The 23,371-nt window shown below is 37.8% G+C and overlaps 1 protein-coding gene across 1 annotated transcript in view; it reads left to right on the top strand.

Moving 5' to 3' along the window:
- The window catches only part of ARHGAP15 (Rho GTPase activating protein 15), a gene marked incomplete at its 3' end in the record, with an annotated part of 300,587 nt that overhangs the window by 191,951 nt on the left and 85,265 nt on the right, over nucleotides 1–23,371 (top strand). Inside the window, exon 10 of the mRNA XM_079539012.1 lies at nucleotides 5,634–5,711. Coding sequence (XP_079395138.1) covers nucleotides 5,634–5,711 — 78 coding nt within the window. The remainder of the gene's footprint in view (nucleotides 1–5,633; nucleotides 5,712–23,371) is intronic.

Below are 23,371 nucleotides of genomic sequence, written 5' to 3'. Positions count from 1 at the left end.
TGCACGTATGTTATGTTTCTTTTATTTACCTGAATATCAAATGCAGTGCTTGAGTGGAGATTCTGTTTACAGCGCATGAAGGGGTGCAATCTCTTCTCCGCTTCTGTTTGATATTCCTCTTTCTGTAATTCAAGGGATCAGATTAACCCTCTTTGCTGAGATATTGAAGAGGGAGATCCTATTCAACTAATTATTTTTAAAAAACTCCCAACTCCTCTGCAACCTTTGTCCAGAGAGCTAGGAGTCGTCTTTCCATGTGAAAACTTGTTTTACTGGAGTGAGACTGCTGTTCAGACCTTCTGTAACTTAACCTGTCCTCATCATTATTTAATACTTTCCTAATCCTTGTGTCATCTGCTTACTATGCCAACAGAAATTCGTTATCTTTGCTCACATCTCTGATAAAGGCATTAGATGGCACTGGACTGAGAGCTCCACTCATCCAAACTTCCAGTTTTGACATTGTTAACTGATAAATTCTATTAACTACAACATTTTGAGGTCTACCATTGAGCCTGTTTTTAATCCATGTAAAATATACCCTGATAATTCCATAAAATGCAAGTGCTTTAATCAAAATGCTGTGTGGTGCTGAGTCAAAGGCATTTTGGAAAGTCAAATATACTATTTCAATACTGTTGTCATTCAGACCTGTCAAAAATCCAATCCTTCAAAATGATAGTTTGTTAGACAAGACCCTGATTTCCACGAAACCGTGCTAATTATGATTAATTATATTTTGCTCTGAGTTATTTCTTCATGGAGTTGTGAATAAATTATTTAAGTAGACTGTCTGGGACTGAGGTCAGTCTAGCCAGTCTCCGAGTGCATCCCACTTACTGCTTCTACAGTATCAGAATAACTCTTCTGCCACTGAAAGCCATGTTGAGCACAAATGCTCATTTTCAAGCAGAGCTAGTGCTTGTTTCAACCTGAGCTGCTCCAGCTGCACGCTGGGTCTATTGAGTAAGACATCTTCCACTCATACCACCTCTTCATCACACTTCACTTTATATGTGTTCCGTGTTTGTTGTTGATGCCTTTGTATTCTTCTGTGTGGTGCAACTTAGATTTGTTTTGTTCTCATGATTTTCCTCTCCAATTTCCTTTCTGTCAGACAAAACCAGTATTTTTCTTAGCTCCTATATTCACCTGAAAGTTCAGGCACCTTTTGTAACCTAATCCAGATGCAGTGCTTTCAAGGTTGAATTTTAACATGTTGAATTCATTCATTAGTACTCCTCAAGATTTGCCTTCTAATGGCACAAATATTGATGTTTTCATAAAACTACTTTTGTTGCACACTGTTTTGTGGTGATTCTCTCGTCAGTCACATTATTTTGTCGTTGGTGTATTTGCTGCATTCATGCATTTCTGCCTCTTTAACTGACTTAATGCCTCACTTCTATGCCCTTTGTAAACTTTTGAGAAATGTTTATAAATCAGGTATTTATGGCAAGATGTATATGAAAACAGGAGGAAAGAATTAAAGTTTTAAGAGAACATACCCTGATAATGACCTCTGAAATATTTGTAAAGATAGCCCTGGGCATCTGAGCCCACAAAATAGTTTATAATACAACAGCTTGATTACATAATGATACTTTAGTTTTAAAACGTATGATCTTTCTGTTTATGGGAAGGCATAATAGGCTCCTTTGAAATACAATATTTTTGCCCTGAACATAACTGATTTTAAATGAAAGGACTAACTAAAGAATGCCTTTTTTTCAAGTTTGTACTTTGCTTTGTTGTTGAATCCAGCATGATGGTTTCTTTTATAAAACTCTTACCAGGCCAGGGGACCACACCTACCTCAGGATGCATTAATTGGGGAGGTTTCGTGGATTCCTGTGCATGAAGTTACCTAGTATCATTTAAGATTATATGTTTCAAGGTCTAACTATTATTTAAAGAAAAAAAAAATAAAAAATAAAAAAACCTGCATGTACACATAGAATTACTTTTCATATTGAATTTTAAGATGTTTTCAAACATACGTTAATCTTAGAGTGCAGTGTGATTTGGGTGAGGGATTCACTCTCTGCACCAAATGAGAATTAATGACAGTATTTCATCCAAGGCAGTTCATAAAATATCAGAACAACTTCAACTAATATCAAAGTCAAACATTTTAAAACTTGTATGTAGATAAATGCATCACCTAAACTCTTAGATTGCTTGTGGATTTAGTGCTCTTTCTCTACTGCCTGGTCAAGCTGCTATTGGAGTTGATGTTGACCTGCGTGAATAGTTGTGCTTTGGCTAAAAGCAGGTGTGCAAGAAATACTCCTCAACAAGGATTCATCTAAGACCTTCAGTGCAGTTTTGCTCAGTGCATATCAAATTGACTGCTCGTGAATTCCAATCAAACCTGAATTCAGCTGCCTTTTAACTTTCTCATCAAGACAACCTGTGTGAGCTTTTGACAAAAGCTTTACTTTGCCTATAGTTAGTGAGCCGAGCTGATGTATTCTTGAACAAGTTGAACAAGTTTTATTTCTTATACCTTTATAAGATTTAGACGCCTGGACATATTGAAGTCTTTATCAAGATTTTGGCTGCCATTTCTAATTGTGGGTCCGTGCTATTCTCAGGTTCCTCATTAAAACAAACAAAAACAAAGTTGGAGTTTGTGATATAAAGCAAATAAAATATTTCTTCTCCTCGAGGGCAAAATCCAATAATTCATCTCTGATAAAACCCACTCCAAAGCATAAGAAGGTCAGCTTATAGTGAACAAGAAGTTGGACTTTATTACAATGAATAATTTTCCTGAAACGTTCTTTACCAGTATACTTGAGTGCCAACACCAGTTAGAAAACTCTAAAAGACTTTTGTTTCATCTTGTTCCCTAAGTATTTATAGCCCACCATGAAAAAACGCTGACAGCAGTGATGATTTTGTCCTTGATAGAAGTGTCCTTAAAAGTGAATTTTCTTTGAAATTTGCTCACAGAATCAGGAACTCTAAAGTCATCTCTCTCTCTTTCTTATTCTCTCTCTCTCTTTCCTATTTGTACCTAATTGGATTTCCAAAATAAGTTGTTAACAATCCAGCTAAGATAATGTGGTCGTGAAAAGGATGTCCAAATCCACCAATTTACATTGGTTTGGTTTGGCTTAACTTTCAAAGTTCTTGGAGCAGAAAGTTGATGGCACGTGAACACTATAATTGGTTTGATATTCTTGGATTTTTTTCTTTCTGCCATATTGCATACTGTCCAAATGAAATGCTAATCAGAACTCATTTCTGGACCAAAGTAAATTTATAACAATAATAATTCACTTATATACTCCAGATCATTTTGCAAGATGTAATATCCTCCAATTTACAACATAGTTTGTCATTTTCACTCGATCTGGATAATTTATGTAGTTTCATACTGAGGGGGTTGAGCTGTTCCAAATTGATGCTATTAATGTGAGACATTGCTATTTCACACACAGTGACAAGTATTGCTTTCATTTCCATATACCCCAGAAGATTGAGAATCAAGTTGAGTTAGATCCAAGCAAAAGTTAGTGTTCTGTTCTGGGGCTTTTTGCTTGTTCATTTACTTTCTTTTCCTCTTTACTTTCTGGTTTAGACTTCAATTTACGTTTTTTTACAATTGACAAATTTTACAATTTCAAATCTTAATCCCTTACCAACAAGAGTCCCACTTTCCCAAACTTGGAGTTGATCTCCCATTTTCTCCTTGCTAAGGTACAATCATACTCTTCCATTTTAGGATAAAGTTGATTATTTAAATATTTTAGCAATTTCCAATGGGTCATATGTTATATACCCAGTGAATATATAACCTCCAAATTTGCTCATTTAGCAATGCCTTTTGAATTCCTTTAAATACACTTTTTATTTATCCCTTTGTAACCAAAGGAGATCTTCCTGAAATGAATCATCACTTTCAGTATTATGTTATAGGACATCCACAGGTGCACAGTAGAAAATTGTCTAATAACAGGCACTGATAACCAGTGCATAATATGAAAAATGGAATAATATGGAATCACTATTCCTCTTTAAAATAGGTTATTTACTGTTTAAAAAAAAAAAAAAAAAAAGGAAAAAAGAAAAATAAATATAAAAAAAAGTCAGGGTACTCTTGGTATTATGGATATAAAATAAAAACTCTAATTTGTAAAAAGAGCCAGAAACCAAAACACCCCCCCCTCCCCCCCCCAAAAAAAAAAGAAAAAAAGAAAAAGAAAAAAACAAACAGTTCACCACTTTATTTTAAAATTGCTATTGCTATTATTTTTTAAAAATCCTTCACAATCAGTGAAGAATATCTCCAAGCACTGAAGTCCATTGAAGCTGTGGCACTCATCTGCCAAGGCATGTTGCAGGTGTCTTTAAATGATTATTTGAATCTCAGCTCCCTCATATTTGAGCATAATTACAAGTGGGCTTCTGAGATACATTTTGACTTGTTTTCACTTTTTCCTATACTTTCATTTTTTCTTTTTTCCTCACCCTGAACTGCAAAAGGAAATATTCCCATTAGACACATTGTCAGAACTGAAATATTTCCTGAAACCATTTTGTTTTGACAAATTAACGTTTTCCGAGACGAAGGCTTTCTCTGAAATTGTTTGCCAAGATTAATTAAAACTTCTGTTCTAAGTGATGAGTAGCCTTAAAAAAACCTTGAGCTTGGTATAGGTTCTCTTAACTTCTTGTTTACTTGCAAGTCTTAAATGTAGACTGACAACATAGAGTTCTGTGTTTTCAGTTCTTAAGCATGTAGTCATTTCGGTCATTGTTTGCACAATAGTTAATTCTCCAAGGAAAGAAGAGCGGTTCCCACATGCTTTAAAATGCTACAGCTATGCAAGTAGGGCTGGAAGTGCTATTTTAAACAGTCATATCAGCAGCGCTTGCTGTAGGAGATAATATGTCACAAAGGGGAGTATGACATCTAGTTTCACCTAAAAGATAAACCTTGAGTAGATATGCAGGGAGAAACAAGTCTGTCAGGTTGTCCTTGAAAAGGATGGCCTATATTAATGAAAAAATGTACTCCAGGGCATGTGCTATTTGGGATATTTAATTTTAGTTTCAAACTCGTCCGATCTGCTATGACGAATATAATAGAGAAGCTGTAGTTGTGTGTAGTCTTACACACGTCATGATTTCAGAATGGGCATTGCAGCACTTAATTTTCAGAAAAGCCATAGCCTCAGATATTCACATCTGAAAAACTCAGGCCTCAGACGGAGCAGCTTCCCCTGTTAATATACACCATTAAGAGAAGCACCCCACTTTTCAGCAGGGCAAACACACTGTCGTTTGTATCCCAAATAACCATATTCCATGAACACAAGAGCTAATCCACTCTTCCTTTTCTGTCACACTCAAATACCTTTGCAAAATGTATTCTGCTGACAGAATTACAAGATAATTACAGTCAGGTATTTTGTATTCACTTAAGCTAATCTACTGCGTTTATTTCTCATTGTTGTCGTAATCAGGCAAGGAGGCACTTTGGTGTTTGTCAGGTGGATTATTTTTCAGTCATTTACTGCTCTGCACTTCTTCATACTTGTTAGGGCACTTCTGGCTTCTTGACAGACGTACAAAGAAAAATACTTATATGATTTAAAATGAAATGTGTGTTTCTCTTTCAGGTCTAGAAGTTGATGGAATATACAGAGTTAGCGGCAATCTGGCAACAATACAGAAGTTACGATTTGTTGTCAATCAGGGTAAGTGATTCCTCCACCCTGGTAATGTTTTGTTTAGTATTTAACTGTCTCAGATGACAGAATTTCAGAATCTGCTATACATTGGTGGCATAGAATGATGAGTTGTGTTTTGGAAAAGAGAGGAAAGGGAAGGTAGAAAGACATTACACAGAGGGAATCAGTCAGTTAGGAGAGAGGAAAAACAGAGTAGTAAGCAGAGGAAAATACTGGTTAAACAGTAGATGAGAAACAAACAGAAACAAAAAGAGGAAATGGATAAATGAAATAAGGTGGCAAAAACAAAGCATATGTAGAAACCAAAGAATCAAAGTGAGGAGAAAAAAAAAAGAATAAAAGGAAAAATAGCAGATTGTTTGGATGTTGAAAGTTAAACAAAACCAAAAATAGAACAGAGATCCAAAGGAAAACAGACAAAGAGAGTAAGGTGCTGAAAAGAACTGAAAAGGAAATGCTAAAACTAGCATCCCAGCTCTGCCAGAGTCAGTGGAAGATTTACCTCTGATTTCAATAAGGCAAATAATTGATCCCAGGAAATGAGAAGAGGAAAGATGAATGTTTGGGGAACTGAAGAACCAAAATTAGAACTAACCATTGTGTTATGGTTATAGTTAATGAATGCATTGCCCCAGACTCTACGTGTAATGAACATATTTCCGCAAATACAAAAGAACAGTTATCACAGATGTAGCTAAATAAATCTAAAATTGATCAATAAATAATGTTACAGGTGTGGAAGCTGCTATTGGTAGCTAATTAGGATACGTGACAAATACGTCAACCTGTCTGAACAGTGTACTTCTCTTGGCAAAGACTAAACATATTCGCATTTAATAGCTTAGCAAATATCATTGATGACAGTGAACCTCCTGATCCTACTTAATGAGAAAAACAAATGGAGCTTTTCAGAAATTAGGAAAAGAATCAAATCTTAAATTGCATTCAAGACTTTATGCACTTACTGAGTTAATCAAGTACACATGCAAAGCTCCTGCAGCATTTTCTCCTACCTTTCCTTCACTGTTTTATTGTTCCCTGAAAACTTTTACCAGAACTGCTAAATATTGTACAATATATATGATGGTACTTTGGGGTTTTCTCATGGGGAGATGGTAACAGTTGGAGAATTACTTCCTCAACTGATTTTGTACTAGGCGTATACTAAGACTTCTGACCCCAAAATTTTAATGATTTTCACTTTCAAGCCTGCATTTACATTTGTAATGAAGGTGCTCCAGAGCAGTCTTGTCTTTGGCTCAAACTGGCAGGCAAACTCTACTTTATGAGGAAACAGTATTTATGCCAGTAAATTCAGTGAGACTGAATAAATCATCAGCCTCATGGTTTTGACTCGTTACTTGGGCTCCCTTAGATTTATAGTTGTTGGGTATTTGTGTGTCGATAATGAAGTCTGCCTTGGCTTCCAAGTAATTGTGCACTGTATTTTGTTTGGAGACAGAGAAGTAAACCCAGGATTTTCTATCCTTCTTCACTCCCCAGGATCTTTGCTCAGGAAAAAAATGTGCCATAAAAATAATGGTCCTGTCTATCATGTCTCATGGCATCCAAAGGTTAACGTACTTGAGGTTAACATTACCACTCAAATTTTCCCCTAAAACAGATGGGATGATGCTGTAAAGCAAGACAGAAGCCTAAGCTGTCTTTTTGCAGTGCAGAAGTACCAGGCACCTTTTTCTTCTGGTTTATACCACTGTGAGAAATGAATATATAAAGGTGAAGTTAATGGTACATTAAACCACTCTGACACAGGCTACTTAGGGCAACTGCAGTAAATCTACCTACTGAGTGACCAAAGAAAATTCAAGGAGAAAATAGTACTCCTGGAGCACTATTTTATCATGTTATCTGTTGTGGTAATTATTGTTCCTTTTGTTAGTCTTTGTTGATACAACCAAGGCAGTCATGCATTTTATATCATCATGAAATAGATTTTCAGTGGGAAACGAAATTATCCATCCGAACTCCCTTACACGTCCTTTAAAATCTCAGCTATACAAATATGTGGCCAGGTCTGCAGTTTGCCTTTCTTCAGGTAGACAGGCAGACATGCCAAAGGTGCACCACTGTAAATTTTAACACCACATTTGCATTCCTCAGGGCCACCATATGTGGGGAAAAGAGAGGGTTGAGCACTGCAGCCCCCAAAGAATAATCCAGTAGCTGTTAGTCAGAACATTCAAGAAACAATTCAGGCACAAAGAATGGCTTTAAAATCACAGGCCATGGTTTCATTTGTTTGAATAGCATCCTTTCTCTCTGCTAGGTAGGAAGCTGCAGGCAGGGAACAGCCCATTAAGTCACGGTGTGGCTCTATAGACATAGATGTGTGTGTGCTAGCATCCTGCTAATATTACCCTGACTTCTAGGCTGCTGACTGGAAGATATATATCCACTTCATAGTCCTTCCTAATCCCTAAATGGATTTCAGAACGGCCAGATCCACAGATTAACTGGGAGGTCCATCAGGCAGCAGTGGCATGTTGTAGGTGCAGAGTTGGTTAGGCAACAAAGGGATACGGAGCTGAGAGAGGAAGGGATCTAATCAGCTTTCCTCTAGGGGATTAGCTACATACTGCTCAGAAGCAACATGTACCTCCATGGGGAGATGAGGGGAGTGTGTTTTACTTAATGTGGGCAATGGTGGCACAGCCCAATGTCCCTCTCCAACGCTCACCTGATGCAGAGGACAGCACTAATTTCAAATAGTGTTTCATGGACTCACAAAAGTAATGAGGGAAGCGGTATTTTTTGTCAGATTTTCTGCTTAACATTCCAATAGAGAATCTTCGTTTTAGTGCAAGTCTAATTTAATTATAAATGCAAACAAATGTTCTAAAAAAGCCTGTTTACATTGCGGAGATTGACTGTGCAATCAGTTCTTATGCAGGCCAAATACTTAATGGGCTGTCTTCTTCCTGCTTGTGCTGCTATTGTGTTACACCTACGTTTATAGGATATAAATAGTATGTATCATATTGAAAATTAAAGATCATAGAAGTGACTCTAGGCTGACTGCCATAACAAAGTACTTTTTATTAGAATAGTCATTAATTAGAATATAGCAAAGCTTTATTTGGCTCCTTTTTCTATACAGTTAATGTCATCTGCAGTATCAAAACTGAACTAAGAGAAAACTGGTGATTATGAAAGGAAAACAAACTAGCAACTGACAGCTTTATCATTAAGGAAGAAATAAGAACAGTAAAAATCTAAAAGAAGCCTTAAAATCCTACATTTTTTGAGAGCTGGAAGGAGTTTGTAAGAAAAACTATGCCTCACATCTTTACTGCTCACTGTTAAAATTCTCTGAATACAGTTTGTTTCATTCTCATTTCTTGAGGTACGCAGCTCCCGAAAAGGGCTTTGACCTTGCCAACAAGAGCATCAGCAGAACAAACTACCTTATTTACTTTCTCCCTTTCACGGAGTTTTCTTTTTCTATAAAAGTCTCTTGACATCACACCTTTTTTGCTTCTGTGCAACAGGATTATCTTTTGTCTGTGATTTATTTTCCCATTAAGAGCTGAAAAGATCAGTTGATCATAAGAGGACCAGGCTATAACATCCCTCAGCACTTTTGAAACTCTAAGTCATCATTTTTCAAATCAGTGAATCAAGGCGGTACAAGCTGCTTGGACCACTGGTGACATTGAGACAGTCATACTTTTCTTTGTCTCAAAGTGCTGAAAGAACTGTGTTTTTAGAAACTAGATTAGCTGTCATTTAATATTCCCAGCTGGAAACCTATGGCACAGGCTTGTTTAATTGTCAGAGATAAACATTCTTATGCTTTTCATATTGATACACGTAATGACTGCAACCTTGGAAATGTATATATGGTACTGCTTAGCAATTACTTGGGGATTTAATGTAAAATCTGGAAGACTTTTGATGATTTTTTAGTGAAGTGCCGTAAACATCACAGATGTTTATAAGGCTGTTCTCCTATAGGAGAATGAATAAGGTACCACCCATAGATCTGCTAAGCCATGCAGAACACGGTGACATTTCCCGGGCAGAATAATGCCACTAACCTTATCAATTGGTGTGGCCTAAAAGATGGGGCTGAGATAGGCGCTGGGCCCAGGTGGGGCTACTCAGGGCTGTTAAGGCTCATTAAGTCCCTGGGGAGAAAGCCTGTAATCAGAACAGCAGCACGATATGAAAGTGGAGCCAGGTGGCAGATGTATTCCAAAAAGAGAGCTTGTGAGCTGCTCAGGAAGGTTAACAGGGATAGAGAAAGTGCTTGAGGAAAGCAGGAAAAAATACAAGGCTCCAAATTTCTAAGGATGTCAGAATGGAAGAGTGTGAAGCTGTGGTGTGCTCCCAGCTCTGTTCTGTTCTGTCATACTGCTGCACATGTTATATAATGAGCTAAGACCTTCCTATCCTGTTCCTCATCTCTGTCCCAGCATGTTCTCCATTTCCCTCTTTGTTTGAAGCTCTGAGACCTGAGGAAATCACAGAATCACAGAATGGCCTTGGCTCTGTCTGCCTCCTGCGCCAGTCTGCTGGGTGGCTGGGAAAGCACTCAATTTCTAGGACTGTCAAACAAGCAATTTTCATGAGTACTAAATTAACTGAAAAAAATGGAGCTATAAAGGGTTCATAAGATGTTGCTGAAACACTGAGATTCTATCATAATGCATATATGTTCAGGGAAACTAACCATAGAAATACAAATTTCAATACTTATTGGTTCATTCAGCAAGTGTTGGTTCATACATAATACAAGAGAGCTCCTAATTGTCTTTATATCCTGTGCTTTGTTTGCAAAATGCTTGGTATTTGCAGTACAGAAGACCTTTGAATTCTGTTATTTCATTTGCAATACCTTATGTGTTAACTGCAAAACACCGGGTGCCATCCAAAGGTCAATTACCACATTCTTACTGCTCACTTACTGTACTTATGTACCAAAGGGGTAAAAGCATATATATTTGTACAGAGCCTAGAGATTGTTATTGAAGAGAGGCACGTCTTGTAGGGAATATGTGAAAAGACAGCTGAAGGTATGAATTTGTGACTACGTGAGAGGGGAAAAAAGGTGAAGTGTACTCTTCCCTGACATCACCTTGAGTTAACAAATAACATTTGGACAAAACTAAATAATTCTGCTGGTTTTTTTGTTGGTGGTTTTTGTTTTTTTTTTTCCCCCCTATAAAAGTTACCCTAGACTATAATTCAGCCAAAGAAAAATTAAAAGTAAAATGTAAACCACGAATATGTGAATTGATTGTGAATATTTATTAACTAAATAATTTAATAATAAAGAAAATGCCTATTTGATTAATTGTTACAGAGTAAAAATTACAATAAAACTGTCTTGATCAGTGCTTTGCAGAAGCACCATTACTGTCTGTGCAGTTGTTTAACAAGGATTTAATTGGAAAGATAAGTGAATGCACATTTAAAAGTATTGTTAATTTGCTTTATAATCACCCCATCCTTCACAGTATTGACAGCACCAGGCACAAACCCCTTTCTCTTTTACAAGTATTATTTTCCATATGTGCACAATAAATTCTGAAGCAGTAATTGGAAATTTTATGGATTTCAACATACCTAGTCTAGTATTTTGAGTTAATAGATGCCATATCCTGTTTCTAAAGGTAGCTCATAGGTGGCATTCTAAGTAAAAATCAGTGTCTTCTTATTACATGCGCTGTTTTGGAGGATTGTTGGTTTTTCTTTCTGAAGCAGTATCTAATTCCTATTTACTCTTCCTTTCCATTTGAAATATCAACAAGATGCTCATCGCAACATTATTTTTTATTTAATAAACAACAGCCGTCAAAAACAGTAATCTTCAATATGCTTATATTCCATCTGTACTTGTATTTATTGTTCTAAAATGGTTTGGATTAATCTAATTGACAAGTAAGAGCCCAGACCATATGAGCAGCGAAGGATGATACCTTTAACCAGCAGGATTCTTCAACCTTACTGTTATGTTCTTTATCAATGAACTAAGAGAAAAGGGAAACAAAATGTTGGGGTTTTAATTATTATTATTGTTTAAAGTATTACTGATGAAATGAGCCTGCTGGGACCAAACATCTGAGCCTGGATTATCAAGAACTGGACTGAAACTGCCTTTGGAACAGCCCTGCTGGGTCAACACAAATGGGTTGGGGAGGTTTGAAGCAAGCATTTAAAAGAGAGAGTGGGGAGGAAGAAAATTAAAAAAAAAAAGTACAAGTGGCTTGGGAGGAGAAGCTGCTCCCTTTTGCAGCCTATTTTTTTTATTACTATTATACTTTAAAGAAGTAAACTCCCATGTGAGGAAATACCCAACTGTTCACACTGACCCAGTACATCTGTATGCGAACAGCTGAGTCCTAACCTGAACCACTGATTGAGCACCTGGGGAAAGGACCTGGCCAGCTCTGGGAGCACAGGTGAAGGCAATTGATGTGTGTGACTAGAGGGGGTGCAGCCTTGCTGCGCCTCTCTTAGACCACATTTAAGGGCTGACTGTCACTGGGGAAGGCTCTCTTTCTGGAGATTCTTTCTTGGTGAAGCTTTTCTCTGTAGACCTGGCATATTCTGATACCGGTGAGCAATCTTCTTCTCTTCCTTTATAGCACCTTTGTATTGTGCCAGTCCTTCTGTTATCGTATCTTAGTTGTAATGCCTTTCCTTTTGTATTGATTTGTCCAATTGCTACAACATCTATTTCAAAGGCAGCTGGCAGCGCTGGTCCTGTTGGACACGAAGCTCCAATGGGATCATTAGGCGCTTCATTTTTAAAACTGGAGGAAAAAAATAGGAGGGATTGGCTCTCTCTTGCAATCATTTTCCTTTTTTGAGACCTTAATTTTTTGTGTGTGTGCATCAATGAGGTTTCTCACTGTATTCTGCATTTTTAGGAGTTTTAGTAAGTTAGTGATTACATTTTTCAGACATAAACGTGTGTATGGGGAGATGTCTGACTGTGTCTTGGTAAGCCTTAGTCATGTTCTGCCTTTTGTCCCAGGCAGTGAAGCCTTCCTTGCTTCTGTGAGCATTCTTTGTGTGGCCAGGCTCTGTGTGAAAGCCAGCATGGTGCTCCAGAGTTTGTAGTGGAAATATTGGGCTCGAACTGGGTTATTTGCTCACCAAGAACCAAAATGTTTTGAGAGCCTTGAGTCAAAAATAGGTTTTTTTTCTTTCTTTTTCACACTTTGTAGGCAATCAAAGAACATAAAATGGACTGAAGCAATTTTCAGAAATAATTATATAACAGATTGTTTCTAGGTTAAGACCTGCGTATGCCAAGCTGTAGCCAAGATTTTTTTTATTTAATTTTCCCTCAAGCTTTAAAACTCTGACAACAAAATACTATAATTGAGCCTGTATTAATTGATTTCCCAACTGCTATGTGCATATTAGTGATGTGGGCCATTTCCATTTTTTGCTCTGTGATTTAACATCTATTTTAAGATGGAGAATTTTCTTTTTACTTTCAATGGTGGTGTGGTTTCCACAACTAAAGTTACTCTTTTCAGAGAGGTGTGAAATAATAAAACAAACAAACAACAACAACAACAAAAACCCACAAATAATAAAAAAGAAAAGATAGTACCCAAACACTGACTTGTGAGCCAGTTAAATTAACCCAATGGAAAGGCAAACTTTTGAAATGAAGTTGGCATTCTTTTGGTAATATACATCAGATTAAAGCACACATACACAAAACATGGCAGAAGTAGAATATTATTCTTCCAGTCTAATCTGTTTAATTCTCAATGTGTAAAATAAAGAGAATTGGATTGGCAAGTCTAAGTTTCCCAATGCAGCAGGGTTTCCCCTACCCAATGGCACTGTCATGTGCTTTCTTTTCAACAGTGTGATGAATAGGTTGGTAGAAGGGGGGGAGAAGAGACAGTGAACTGGGTTAATGTGGTCAGCCACAGACATACCAGGGATTTTATGGCATATATTGTACCATCAAGCATTTTAGACATGGTTTTTCTTTCTCTTCTAACCACAGCTCTGTTTGCGTCACAATAGCTTTATGCTTAGTTTTAATTCAACAAGTTTGAGGGATTTCTTGTGATAACCCCCCAGGAAGGACTGTTTAGGCATTGAAGACTGTAGCATTGCACACTCCATCAAGGGTTTACTTTTGCTGGGGAGGATGTCTGTTATTGCCAAGAATGACTTTTATGGGGGTTTGTTGTACTGATAACAATGCTGCTGGAAAAAGAACATGAGAAATGCCATTTTGTAGGGCTCAGAAGTAAGAGGGAAAGCAAATATTTTAACTAACCATTTCTTAGAATTCATGACAGGAAAATCTACTGACTGCGCAATTTTTAGAATGCAGAAAATCTCTGGTGTTGCCAGTCATATTTATGTTATCTGAAGAGGGCATCAAAATTATTTTCAAGGGGATGATCTTGTGCTGCAAAGAGATGGAAGTCCTTGGAAGCTCAGATTCATAATTCCTAATTGGAATTGGTTGTGAGTGGTGTCTTACAAATCATGGGATGACCTAATACTTGGGATATATTTCTCCCATGTGATAATTATCTATAATTCTGTGGTTTGTGTGTAATGCTGGCCGACAAATATGAACTTGCAATAGGATTTGCAACAGAAAGTATGATATTGAATGTGGGAGGATGTTACATAAGGATATGCAGAATGGCATGGGGTGAGAAGCTACCACACAATGGAATTTTACTTTCTACTTGTGGTCTTCTGTGTGCTCAGAATGGGAAAAATCATAAACGCTTTGGTATGTATAACTGTTGCATGTAGTGAGTGATTTGGGGGAGGGAGGCAGCAAGGGCATGCTTTGGTCATATGTTTCACTGGTGAACTCTGTTAGTTCTCTTAGTGACAGTGAGAGCTAAGAGTGCTGGTAGCAACACAGAGGACTAATCTGGAAAACTTTCAGGGTAAAAAAAAAAAAAAAAATTAAGGGGAGGAAGGGGGACAAAGAAGAGGAGAAAAACTGGAGTCTCTCTCTTCAAAAAGTCCTTGGAATCCAATTTTATTTTTTTAAGATGAAACCTGTGCTCTTTTACTGACTGTTATTAGTGGATAGGCTTTTTTTATTGACTGTCTCATTTGGTCTTATTGATGGGTAAAATCTTTCTTAGTAATATATTCCTGCTGTAAATAAACTAGTTTTTTTAACTCTCAAATCGCATCATTCTATATGAGTTAAAAATGAAATGGTTTTTGTCTTTTCCGTATTTCTTTTTCTTTAAAATGTGATTGTGCAACTCTGGAATTTTTTGGAAGAGTGAGTTATGATAGTCCTAGAAACCATCTTCCCTTAGTACATTCTTTGGACATCTTGGACTTTATCTTATCCAGTTATCTTATCATTGGTATTTAGTGCCATTTGAGAGAAGGCTGAGTACTGAATTGACCCTCACAAGGCTGGCAGTCTTGCTTTTTGGGATTGGGAACTAGAAGCAAGGTGGGATGTCTTGGAGCATTAAGAAAAACATGTTAGATCAATAAATTTAGGCAAAGGAGTCAAATCATCTTGACAGTATCACTGTCTTTTTCCTTAGTAGATGATAGGATTTATTTTATTTAAAAGTACCATATACATTATTATGCACATCTAGTGAGCAAAATAAGTGTTTTTCAGTGAGCTTTTAAAAATCTTGGTGTAGAAAAAGTATACCCAGCTGTTCTGTAAACACACACATTATAAATAATAAAAAAATAATTCCTTACTCCTTCTCCCCCAAGCCTTATTTTTCACTTTAGACTTATTATTGTAGGGCTTATTAAATATATTAATTTAAATACTTAGTCACACTGTATTTTAATTTCAAAGTTAGCCACAGTACCAGAGACTTGAAAGTGAGAACGCTGCATTGCTCTTGCTTGAGTTTTCAGCTCTCGTCTGAATGTTAACACTGTTCGGTCTGCAGTGTGTCTGTTCTCAGTGAAAGTAACAAAGATTGTTCAGGTCTTTTAAGATCAAAGTGTTGTTTTTTTTAGTGTTTTTTTTTTTTTTTTTATTAGCTTCATTTCTTGTCCCAGATCTCTATGGTAATACGTTGACCTCTTGGTGTGGACAAATGGCGAGCTGGTAATGATGCTTTTGGAAATCCCTCCATGATTCTGTGTGCATTGTTCTTACTTTGTATAATTTCTGATATTTTTAATATAATTCAACTGTAGTAAATTGTTTTATGGTAAATATATGCAGTGTCAAATATAATTGGGCAAATGTTCTATAATTATTTTGCCTTCCTCCACCACAAGCAGTGACCAAGATGTACCCAAGATCTGCTTATAATTCCTTGAATGTTCCTTTTCTTCTCCCTATTACTAGCTGGTATAACATGAGATCTGGCTCATCCCTGAGATGTAGTCTGGGCTGATGTTGTGAGGTATATGGACAGAAGATATTTTATGTTGCTAGTAGCCTGGAGTTAGATTATGCCAAAATCCTTACAAACCCCAACCAGCTCAGAGCATTCCTTACCTCATGTAAGCCGAGCAAAAATCATAGTAAAAGGCATCTCTGACCTGAAAAGAATTTTAAAATGGTGTAACCAAACGTTGAACACAATTGGATTTATCACATTTTTAAAATCCCACGAGATGTGCAGTCTGGACTGGGTGGGCTGTGAGAAGGCCAGAATAATATCTTGAAAAAATTGTGCTTTTAGCCAGGCTCTTGCTGCTTGCTGTAAAAATCTCTTTTCCTTCTGTAATAAGATAACTAGAAAACAAACAGTTTTCAAAACACATTTCTATCAACCAACATTATGTGCTTATGATAGAGAAGATGGACAGTGACTTAAGTAGGTAGCGGCAGTGAAGAGGAGATGGATGTGAGTAGGAGGAAATTGTTTCTTCTTGGTGTAAGTTTGTTGGTGTCAGATGCCTTCCTAGAGAGTGGAGTGATGCAAAGAGAAGAGGAAAATGGATCTTTTCACTTGGATGCTAAAAGCTTTTTCTTATTGTAAGAGAAGCTTGTTGTTTGCTAATGTTAGTTCGAGGATGATAATGATGATATCAGCTGAGGAGCTGGGATAACCAGTTGCTAACTTGTGGCAGTTGCTCAGAAAAACAGTGCACAATGGCATTTGGGTAACTTTAGATGAAGCTTCGTGATTGTGGACTTCAGACCCATATGGGTGGAAAAGGGGAGAATTGACCCTATCTAGGAAAAAAGAGCGCAGTTGGGGTTTCAGCAGAGATGTGAAACTCTGTGAGGACATCTGGGTTAAAGAGTGATGACAGACAGCTGAAAGAGCTGACAGAGCAACACCAAGGTCTTGTGGTGGTCTTATCGGCTGTCCTGCTGAATCTGGAGGAAGGCACTGTTCCATTTGTTGTTGTTTTTCCCTGTGTTTAACGATTTGTGCAAATGAAGATGCTAAAGCAAGTTAGAGATGTGTATTTTTGAATCAGAGCCACATGATAAAGCATTCAAACATAATGCAAATAATTGCAGACTGATGTATCCAGTAGTTTTTTTTTTAAAAAAAGAATAAATAATTTAGCTTTACACATGGGCAATCCTTGCTAAAAATTGCAAATAGAACTCTTCTGTTTGAATGTATTTTATTTTGTTAATGGATTCACTAATATGAAAGGCATCTAATTGTATAATGTATTATTAGTCATTTTCTTTGGCATCCTATTAACTTTAAATAATTCTAATATTTAACATTTTATAACATGCATAACAAAGTTCTTCTATCTCCAGCAGAGGAAAAAAACATGCATTAATAATAATTTTTTCATAACTCTTTCGACTGTGTATGTTGTGATACATCTTTGAGCAGGAATATTAGAAACTGAAGCATAAAATAACAAGTCGAGTTAGATGGCATTTAAAAAATAAATATATGGAAGTATACTGTGATCCTGCAAATACGAGAGCTGGAATATCACGGAGTACAATTAACTTATTTTAAAATTGAGTAACATAGGAAGTGTGATAGGAAATAACTAAGTCCATCTACTAAATACCTTTTCAGTGATAGCCGGAGTGGAGTGTATCAAATGGTGATTAATGCCTGCTAATGGAAGTGGTCTCCACCGCAAGTTGTGAGTGGTGTGGTTGTGGCTGAGCATAATAACCACACGCAGAATTGCTGATAATCCCCAGCAAATCCCAAAGTTTTCCTGGGCTCGAAATAAGATGACAGACAGGTCACGTTAGAAATTTTCTCCTTATGGCGCTTTTGCTTTTTGTTTTAGTAGGTCAGATCTTGTTCCTGCGTACTGTGGAAGTATTATGGGAATGAGCAATGCCTAAGCTGCTTAACAAATGCACACTTTCCCCACACCAATCTGTTTTCTGGGGACAGCTGGGCTAGTGCTATGCAACATCCTCTCGGTTGGGTGCTATTAATGTTAATAAAATGCACTTAGCACTTAACATCTCAAGATCTCAAAAGAGCTTGCAAAGCAGCATCATTATCTTTACATTATGGGGACGGAAAAATGAACGATAGGGAGAGTAAAAGATTTGCCCAAGTTTCCATGGCAAATCAATGACGGAGCCAGGAGCGGAGCCAAAATCTGTTGATTTATAGTCAGTCTCCTAATGTGGTGTGCTGTGCCATTTCACCAAACTCCATTTGCCAAGTCCTTCTTGCAGATAAGGCTGCAGTCACCCTCTGAAACACAGATTTGGGGCTCAGAAGGATGCAAAGCCAAATTAGACCTTCCCATGCAGTTCTGCCACGATGTCTCTGCAGGTGCAGGGCCACCGGTGCAGTGGAGGTGGCACAAAGTGCCACAAATGAGATTTAAATTTCTCTGCTCTGGGTATGCGGAGGAAATGGAGTCCTTAAGGAGCAGGAGGTTTTACATGTGAATGAGATCTTGAATTTCTTTTCAGTGGCCCCTGCCGACTGCATTTTGCATGACTAAGCCTCGTGGAGCTCGTGTTTTCACTGAATGTTTTGTAAACGCTTTTAAAACATAGGAGCAGATATGTATGTTGGAGAGCAAACGTCTCTGAGATACCAAAATATTACTAGCTATTTTTGGTAAGTGGGGAAACGAGGAGCAGAGTGGCTGAGTAACACACATAGGGAAGTTTGTGATGATTCAGGAATGCAAACCAAATCCCGTTGTTCCAAATCCCTTATCCCAATCCCAGGTCACCCTCTCTGCAGCTCCTTTAGGATGCACAATACACACCAAAAGGTCCAAAGGTCTTTCTGTCACCTCGAATTGCAGGCAGCTAAAAGATGGCTGTGGTCCTTGTGCTCAGCCCTTGTAGGTGGGCATCAGTCCCAGCAAGAGGCAAATGCCTTTGGATACCCCCCGTTTGTGCCTGTTTGACTCAATTGTATCAGCTGTAATGGTAAGTGGTGATTCCTTTCTTCGGTGCATTGGTATGTGTGTGCCTGTAATTCAAGAGACTGCCTTTGCTGAGCAACGGTATGCAGGAAATGGGGCAACAAGGTGTTTTAGATCTGTGGCAAGTCGTAATGCCTTCCAGCCCTCTGCTTGCCTTCCTGGGACTCCTGCAGGGCTGCATCCTGCCTGCTGAGCAGCTCTGCCTCAGGGTGAGACCCCTCACCTTCAGATTAATAATCATAACCCTGTGCATGGAATTGCTCTGCATTAAGAGCATCTCCCAGTGCTGAGCCCACAGGCATGCCCACACCACCCCAAACTGACCCCCCAGGCAGCAGTTGTCCTTAGCACTTGTTCTTCCCTCTGGCTAAATGCTTCCAGCCCCATCCTGGACAAGTCTGAACTTACTGAGATACTTCCTGCAGTCCCCCTACCCCAAGTTAAAGCATTGGATTATCCACTTCCACTTAATGGGCTTTTCAAGTGGGGTTCTGCTAACAGAAGACAGGGTCATGTCATGCTTTGATTTTAAGATTTTATGAAAGAAGTTGAGTCTGTTTGCTAGCAGCCTTTCTAAGCGCAGTTTCAGTGAATAAGTGTGTGTGTGTCTAACAAACATTACCTGGTCAGAGCCTACAGACATGTACACATCTGCATGCAGCTTGCTTTTTTTTTTTTTTTTTTTTTTTTTTTCTCTTCTCATTCTGTGTTTTAAAAAGGCTCTACATCCAAACTATTATTTCCCTCTCATCCTGGTCAGTGCTACCAGAACTGTTTGGAAGACTTTAAGTTTGAAGCGTATCTTGTACTTCTATGTAATTTTCTGTATCTCTGTGGCTGAAAATGACGAATTCAGGTTGGGCTTTGTATAAGGAAGCTAATATAAGATGGACAACTTTATTTTACATCCCTGCGTGTTTAAAAGTCCCAGCTGGAGAAGAAAGCAAGATAGCAAGGAGCACAAACATGTGTTGGATTATTTCTTGTTAAGCAAATGTAGTACTGTGAAAGATTGACAGCACGGGAAACTGGAGTCCTCCATTTATCCACATTTCTTTTCTATCCATTTATCCACACTTCATTTCTAATATCTGGCTTCAACAGCAGATTGTAACCATAGAAAAGCTATAGACTCTGGGTGAAATGGCACTCCCTTTTGGATCCAGTTTTATAAAAGAAAACAATTATTCACAGAATGCACGTCTTTATTCTTTATTGCACATTTCAAAGTCCCCATGAATACTCATTTGCATGTGACAGCTAATGCTGCATCTTGTATTGGCCAGTAAGAGGCATGATTGCACTAAATTGGAAGCAGCAGGCGCAGGTTTTCTTTTAAGAATGGGGGTGGGGGCAGCCATCCTCTGTACTGTTCTCAAGTCTTCAGTCAACAGTTTTAGAACAGTTGCAAGTCGAGTTACTAGGATAATAAATCCCGAATTAACTGAATATGCAGATTTCTCTTCCATTAGGTTCCACTCTTTACGTTGGCACACCCTTCACTTGTTAACAACCTCAACTTTTAAAGCAGTTGAGGAGTGGAGAACTAAAAACACCAAACTTATACTTCAGGACTGGGGAAAAAAAAGAGGATAGTAACGTTCCCCAAACTGATGCTATTTCTTTTTTCCCTTCCTTTTATTTTTAATGAATAAATCCATTCACTCATCCTGTGTGATTTTTCCTAACGATGGTGTTATCTGGATGACATGCGGAGAGCAGAGCCCAGTGCTGCAGAGAGACTGCTGCCGGCAGCACTCTCAGTGAAATCTATGTATGCTGCAGCAACAGAAAATATTTATTGGGTAACACATTCCTATTCCCTTTTGAAATGCATGCAGTTCAGACTCGGAAGCACTGGAAAATATCGAGATAAATAATTGTATGGTTTCTGTGTAATGTTTGAAAATTATCTGGGATATAATGGGGACAAAAGCAGCTTCTTGAAAACTGCCCGAAAGTCTCTCTTTTCTTAAATGTAATCTCCCAGTGAAATAAATAGGAAGCAAGAGCTGGCCGCTCATAACAGTGAGCAGATTCACCAACCCACCTTGAAGAAGTTTATAGTAGAAAGCAGTATCACAATCACTGGTTTCCTAAAACTTAAAATGAAAGCTGCTTGTTTTTCCTCCCTCTTCTTCCCGACAGAAAGCCCTCCGATGCCACATGAATAGCAGCTAGAGCATCAGGAAGTCTTTCACTCATGCATTTTAGCAACGAGACTACCTGCAATGTGTTTATTCCAGCGATTAAAAACTACTGAAGACAGTTGCATTCCAGTAACAGGCAGGGCTTACTTTGTAAGATGGATTTCCAAAGTTCTGGAGGCTGCTGTTCCTTATAAAACTACGCCAAGGACTATTTAAGTGGCCAGTAATATAAACATAATGCTGCTAATGCTGAACAGTTTATCACATAAATATAATTGTCTTCTTTTAGCAGAATAATAAAAATGGAATCCATATGTTATGCATTATTTAAAATTGTTTTCTGCAAGATGTATTAATCCCAGCGAAGGAACAATCCTTTTACTCTAGGAGTATAACAGCAGTTTGATTTTATTACATTGTCATTGTTTAATTTGTTTGTTCCCGGTAGTAGTTTCACAGATTTTTATGAACTGTTACTTTTATGGAAAGTCAAGTTACAAGTGATGGACGCTGTTTGCTCGCAGGAAAAGAAAGGTCACGAAGGTAGATAATGTATTTATTTATGTAGTTACTGCACTCAGCTTTTAAAAAATCCCTCAATTCTGAGCAGAAGCCGAAATAACTTGTGGTTTTGAGACCCAGGAGGCACATATTTTGATATTGCTCCTCAGCAACACCGCCAGCTCTGCAGTCTATTCAAATTGGGGAGCGGAATTTAAAGCTCAGATACGGCGCTGGATAGCGGGGGCTGCGTGGAGCGTACGGTTCTCCTTTGCAGCAATGTGCTCTCGCAGCTCAATGTCATCTCGTGCCTTTGTTGTGATGAATTTGAGCTGGACGCTGTAACAATAACTTCTTTGCTAAAAAATCTCCCACCACTTTGCACTAGGTTGTTTTCCAAGGATTAAAAAATAGCGCTTTTTGATGCGGTGTAAAGCTTGATTTCGAATTCTTCTTGTCTGGAGTTTAAAATCACTAATTGTCACATGTGAACCTGAACTCTAGGTTACTTGTTGTGTAACCAAATGATAAGCTGAGACTCTGAATAATTCCGAAGCAAAAACTAGCTTACAAACATTCACTGTTTCAATTTAACAAACAGAAGGAAAAAAAAAAAAAGTTTAAGCTGCTGAAATATTTTGAACATGGTCACATCTTCAAATGAGTGTGAAATATCTCACCTATTTAAACCTGGACGCGTCTTAAAATATATATATATATATTTTAAGTAAGAATTGTAATAATAGAAGCTGTAAAATAGTAATAGCAATAATCTTTGTAAGGCACCTATGATGTGAAGTAATTAATGCCAAGTATCTGAAGTATTTAAATCACAACACAAAACGACTGGACTAGGAAAATAGCAATACAGGATAACTTCATTTTTTTTATTATTATTTTTTTTTAATTTCATAGCTATTTAATATGCCAAATTCAGGAGGGGCTTTGCGAGCCTGGGCACACAATGATTGCTTGCAGGAGCTGCAAGCTCTGTGCTAGAGAATGCGCTCCGTCTGCCTGCTATCACCCTGAATCTTCTTCGGCTGGAATGCCACCGAGTTCCCTGCTGTCCTCATCTCACTAGGAAGTACATTGCCATTGCTTGTTGGAATCAGGATCTGATCCTTCAAACAGTTATTCTCATAATAATATATCAATTTTTTTAATGCATTGTGGTTTGAGCACTGCTTAGACCAAATTTAGTCACCAGCAAATTGATTCTTGTATTAGCACTGCCTGTAGTCTGTCCGTTCTTAAGATATCTTTCACTTAAGGGAAGAAATAATACAAAAATACAGAAAACAACCCAGATTTCTTGTCCTTTTAATCCTTGCATGCACTTTGCATGCTGGATAATATGATGTGCATCAATATTAATAAACTACATGTTTATGTAGACAAACCACTCTGTTGAAGTAGATGCTAACTCTGGGTATCTGAGGCTTAGTGTCAGTGCATTTCTTTGTGCCCTCCTTCCCACTGCACCTTTTGTCTGCCCTAGTTGCTTAGATTATAAAGTTTTTTCTCTGTGATTTTTATCATGAATGATGCTGTGGGGCATGGATCTGATTAGGGCATCATGTCGTTGCAGTGGTTATAATAATCCAGCTGGTGATACTAATACTATTAATAACAATCATATAATTATTATTACTACCACCAATAGAAACAGTAATAATCATCATTATGCTGTTTTTCCTACTA

Source organism: Tetrao urogallus (assembly GCF_951394365.1).
Source record: "Tetrao urogallus genome assembly, chromosome: 8".
Taxonomy (NCBI): Eukaryota; Metazoa; Chordata; class Aves; order Galliformes; family Phasianidae; genus Tetrao; species Tetrao urogallus.
The sequence above is the reverse complement of the archived record's forward strand: the minus strand, read 5'-3'. Positions and strand labels throughout refer to the sequence as shown.